Source organism: Lathyrus oleraceus, chromosome 6 (genome assembly GCF_024323335.1).
Source record: "Lathyrus oleraceus cultivar Zhongwan6 chromosome 6, CAAS_Psat_ZW6_1.0, whole genome shotgun sequence".
Lineage (NCBI taxonomy): Eukaryota > Viridiplantae > Streptophyta > Magnoliopsida > Fabales > Fabaceae > Lathyrus > Lathyrus oleraceus.
Genome location: NC_066584.1, coordinates 66,497,932 through 66,502,589, shown reverse-complemented (window position 1 = coordinate 66,502,589; position 4,658 = coordinate 66,497,932). Strand labels below are relative to the sequence as shown.

Genomic DNA, 4,658 nt, shown 5'->3' with positions numbered 1-4,658 from the left:
AATTTTGATGAATTCCAAATTATTAGTAGCATCCTCTAGATTGACTATTATTTTATTATTTTTTAAAAATTTTGAAGGGTATTTTGTGGAAAAATATATATTTATTGACACCATATTATTTAATATACTAAATGAATAAAAAATCTTCATTGAAATAAAAATGAAAAATAATTGACAAAGAATATTTAAGAACTTGTATAAGATAAACTTAGAATAATTATCAACTATCTCTCTTGAAATAGAGGCATATAATCTAACTAACTAGGAAGAAATCTTAACTAATTAATAATGAACTAATACAAAAAAAAAACAATTATATTTAACCATTAGTAAATATCAGTTCTCATAAATTTTAACTCAACTCACAAATAACAACTGCAAACAACTTTTTTAAATTTTCATGTCTAGTAAATAAGAAATAATAAATGTTTACTTAATTATAAAATAACAAAATGTACATGACAAATAACAAATGAATCACATTCACAATTCAAATTCCCACTAGAAATGCTAATCAATGTGTATAACCCCACCCCTATAACCAAATGAAAGCCTAACTAATCACACTGAACACTTGAAGAAAAAAAGCCCTATGATCATAGAACAAGTAATCCCAACCAAGCACGTGGCATACCCTTTGAAGCCAAACACTATGATTACATCACAAACCACAAATTCCCCTATCTTGAAAGATAACAACCATGCATATATCTATAATATGTACACATCACACTTTTTATATCAAGACCATACTACTATTATTATTATCAACCTCGAATCTAATTCCTTCCAAGTTTGATGACTCCACACCATCATGATGATCTTCCAAATCCATGTCCCACAAGAATCCATATCCATCATCACATTTAGGACTAATTTGAGTAACACTACTACAATTTGTGTTTGTTTCTTTAGATAATTGAAGGAGATTCAACAATGAATCATTTTGATTGTAATGCTGAGTTGTCATTGATGATGAGAATGGAGCAAATTGGTTATAGTTGTAACCAATTGGCATGGCTTGGGTGGTTAAGGATGGAGCTATGGTTTCATACATGTCTTGTGGACTTAACTTTCCATTGTTTTCTGTTTTTCCTTTGTGAAATACTCTACACAATACCCAGTCTTCCTGTAATCAATCAAAGTTTGACCTAATTAGCAATAATTAATGTGAAACCAAAATAATTTTTAAAAAAAGTTTTTTTTTTTTACAAAAACAAGATATTCTCCGCATGCAAGTACAAAAACTAATCCTCAAATCAAATCGATGTGAATAATAATAGACGGTAAAATTTCTCATCAAAAGATTTAACACAATGATACATAGAGTCGAATCTGGTTCAAACCTAGAATCTCTAATTAAGTTGAAAGACACGGCAAAACCTTTTTTCAAAAAATTTAACACAGACGCATGCCTAGTATCGGGCCTAGTTCAAATCTAGAATACATAATTAAGTTTAAAGATATGATAAAACTCTCTCTTAAAAAATTTAACATAATCGCATGCCTAGAATCGGACGTGGGTCAAACCTAGAATCTCTAGTTAAATTTAAAGACACAACAAAACTCTCTATCAAAAGATTTAATACAATTGCGTATCTATAGTCAGACCGGTTCAACCCTAAAACTTTTTGTTACATTGAAAAAGATTTTCACCATCTCATCCAGTATTTTTAAAGAAGTCACACCAAAAAAAAAATACGCGTTAAACATCGTCACTTTTCCACCTATGAATTATTCTATTCTATCTATCCAATTCAATCAGTGACAACAAAAAATCTCACTGTCACGTTCGAAATCTCATTGAAAACTAGAAGAAAAGAAGAAAAAAAGTGAAAACGAAGATACCTTAGGTGGCATATGTGGGGTTTCCAAGCGAAACTCATGCATGATCCAACCTGTTTTGATTCCATTAGGAGCTCTATTCCTATAGAACACCAAAGTCTTCCTCATCCCTACAACCTCACGAGTGATTGGATCATACACCGTTCGATCTTTTCCTGTCGCTTTCCAATATCCACATGTCGTAGCCCTATTGGTTCGAAAGCCTGTGGAATATTTACGGTCACGAAAGCTGAAGAAGTACCATTCAGTTGCGTTGAGCTTAGCCACTTCTGAAAAAGCACGCATGCATGAATTATAGATAATGGGTCAGTTTTAGGTACCATATGGAAAAACATGTGACTAAGGTAGGTAAAATACATTGATTGATAGATAAGTATATACATGTTTCTGTAATTAATTTATTAATTCATAATTATGACGATAATGACAAAAATAATTAGGTTTTGTTTATCATCATCATCATCACCATGGCGTGTCGACTAGTTCATAAATGACTACTATGTAATTTTCAAACTCATATAAATTTTTTATTTTGGGAGTTTCAATTTTCGAACATGTTTTGCTATATATGTGTAATAGCTTAACCTAGGTTTTTTCTTTTCTTAATTTCTTCTTTCACACTTTTACAAGGAAGAAAGAGTTTTATTTTATAAAAAAAATATCAAAAATTACATATTTGTATATAAAATAGGCAAAAGGGAAATATCAAAATTACCACAGGCTAACTTTGATTAATTTCATAATTGTCTTTAAAATCGGAAACTACGAAAATACATATATCAAAACACTTTTAAAATATTCACAAATCACACTTCAAAAATAGTGACTATTATTTACGTTAAATTATTGATAGTTATGATAACGTTAGAATTTCTTTTTTGACGATACCGACAGATATATTTAGTATATGATTTAGATTTTAAATATCGACGATCTAGATCGTCGATATCAACACTGCACTCATATTAGAATGATATAGAATATATAATTTCATTTATTAAGGTTGAGATTTTCAGTTGAGGATATAATTTCTTGTTTTTTCATTCATGCTATAGCCAAAACAAACTTTGTATCTGAGAAAACCAAAGCTGTATGGTACACCGAACATGTGTTTTTATGTACTTATTAGATATAGATACATGCACGAATCAGAAAGGGAAAAAAAGTAAAAATTCTAAAAGCATGAAAAAAACCATAATTGATGACGTATGATGTAATAATTAATCATATGAAAGAAAAAGTGTAAAGAAAATTATTCTGAAAAGGGTGAAAATCAACCATACAAAAAAAAAGTAGGAAATTAATCTAACAAAGTAAAAAGCAAGAAGAATATATAGAATCTTCATAGCAGGTAGATAAAAAAAACATCTTTTCCATTTTGATAAAGATCATATTATACATGAATAAATAAATAAATGAATGTTTGGGACGCGCTTACAGAAGAAAAATATTATTTGTATTATTATATAATTTGACAAAGGACAAAAGCTATTTATTATATAAAGGCATAATCATATGGTACCATAATCATATAATATATAATACTAATAATTTGTTTCTATAAAGAAAAAATAATAGTTTATTTATTGGCAGAGATAAGACAAGTAGTGATGAAGAAGTTTCATTACTGGCCTTAATCAATCATTGAAAAACTGAACAATAAAATATTAACCGTAACGTAACTGTAACACCCCATATCCTATTTTCCCTTTTATTTTATTCTATACTCTCATTCTCATCTCTTTCTGATACAAAGACATGCAACCTTTATTTCATTTCTTCAACAAAAAAAAATTGTTTAAGAGAAAATATATTTCAACTCATAAATAAATATATGGCTCAAAACTAACTCAAATTGATTTAAATAAGTTAAAATTATCGAGATCGAACGAAAATGATGATAAATATGAATATACAGATAGATATAGATATAGAGATAGATAGATGAATACCGGGGAGTTGCCATGGTTCGCATGTGTGTAAGTCGATTTCCTCTAAGGTACCTTTGATAACATTCTCATTTGTGATTTTTTTCAAAAGGTAATGAAGGACCAATTCTTCATCACTTGGATAAAACCTAAACCCAGGTGGAAGTGAAGCACCAACATCTCTAAGACCCATGATATTGTTTGCTGGTTAGAGAGAGAGAGAGAGAGGGGGAAATCTAAGGAAGATATGTATGTTTTTGAAATTTTGGAGAGGTAGTGAGTTTGTGGATATATATGGTAGATGTGAGGATATATATAAAGTATAGAATCTATATAATTGAAGGTGGCTTTGAAAGATTACTTATATTAAGATGTGATTATGTAGGTGTATTTATATGGTAAGATATGGCTTTTAAAATTTCTTTACTACAAGATTCGGGCAGGGGCATGATAGGTGTAATTTAGTTGATTAGATATATTGTAGTACTGTTCAAGTTTCATGCAATACGGAAGTTACATGAAATTTATAATTATTGATATGATTTTGTTTTTTTATTGATAGAAAAATATTAGAGTTTAAATTCTGACGACGTTTAATTTAAAAATATTGATTTTTTGTCAATTGAAAATTGAATTAATATTTTGTGTATAATTTATTAGTAAATTTATTATAAGTGTAAAAAAGTTTGGTATATTCAATCACATCTTATTATTTTATTAGGTAGATATTTGATGTATTATTTAATAATTAATATAACAAATAATAATAATAATAATAATAATAATAATAATAATAATAATAATAATAATAAAGAAGTGTATATGATTGATTATGGGTAAAAAATATATATATATATTAATAATGCATACAAATAAAACCTATAA

General features: G+C 28.1%; 1 protein-coding gene across 1 annotated transcript; it reads right to left on the bottom strand.

Moving 5' to 3' along the window:
* Positions 1-412: 412 nt before the first annotated feature.
* LOC127097019 (protein CUP-SHAPED COTYLEDON 3) lies at positions 413-4,139 on the bottom strand. Its single transcript, XM_051035537.1, has 3 exons — positions 3,798-4,139; positions 1,849-2,114; positions 413-1,129 (listed from the first exon to the last, which is right to left on the bottom strand). Exons 1-3 carry the CDS (start codon positions 3,964-3,966, stop codon positions 737-739), a joined length of 828 nt encoding a protein of 275 aa, XP_050891494.1. The 5' UTR covers positions 3,967-4,139; the 3' UTR covers positions 413-736.
* Positions 4,140-4,658: the final 519 nt, after the last annotated feature.

Bases quoted from the DNA above. Each gene is read 5' to 3' on its own strand.
- LOC127097019 (XM_051035537.1), bottom strand. From the start codon at position 3,966: ATGGGTCTTAGAGATGTTGGTGCTTCACTTCCACCTGGGTTTAGGTTT. The intron at 2,115-3,797 runs GTATTCATCTAT...GTGCTTTTTCAG, and splicing joins CGAACCATGGCAACTCCCCG to AAGTGGCTAAGCTCAACGCA. The intron at 1,130-1,848 runs GTATCTTCGTTT...GATTGATTACAG, and splicing joins CCCCACATATGCCACCTAAG to GAAGACTGGGTATTGTGTAG.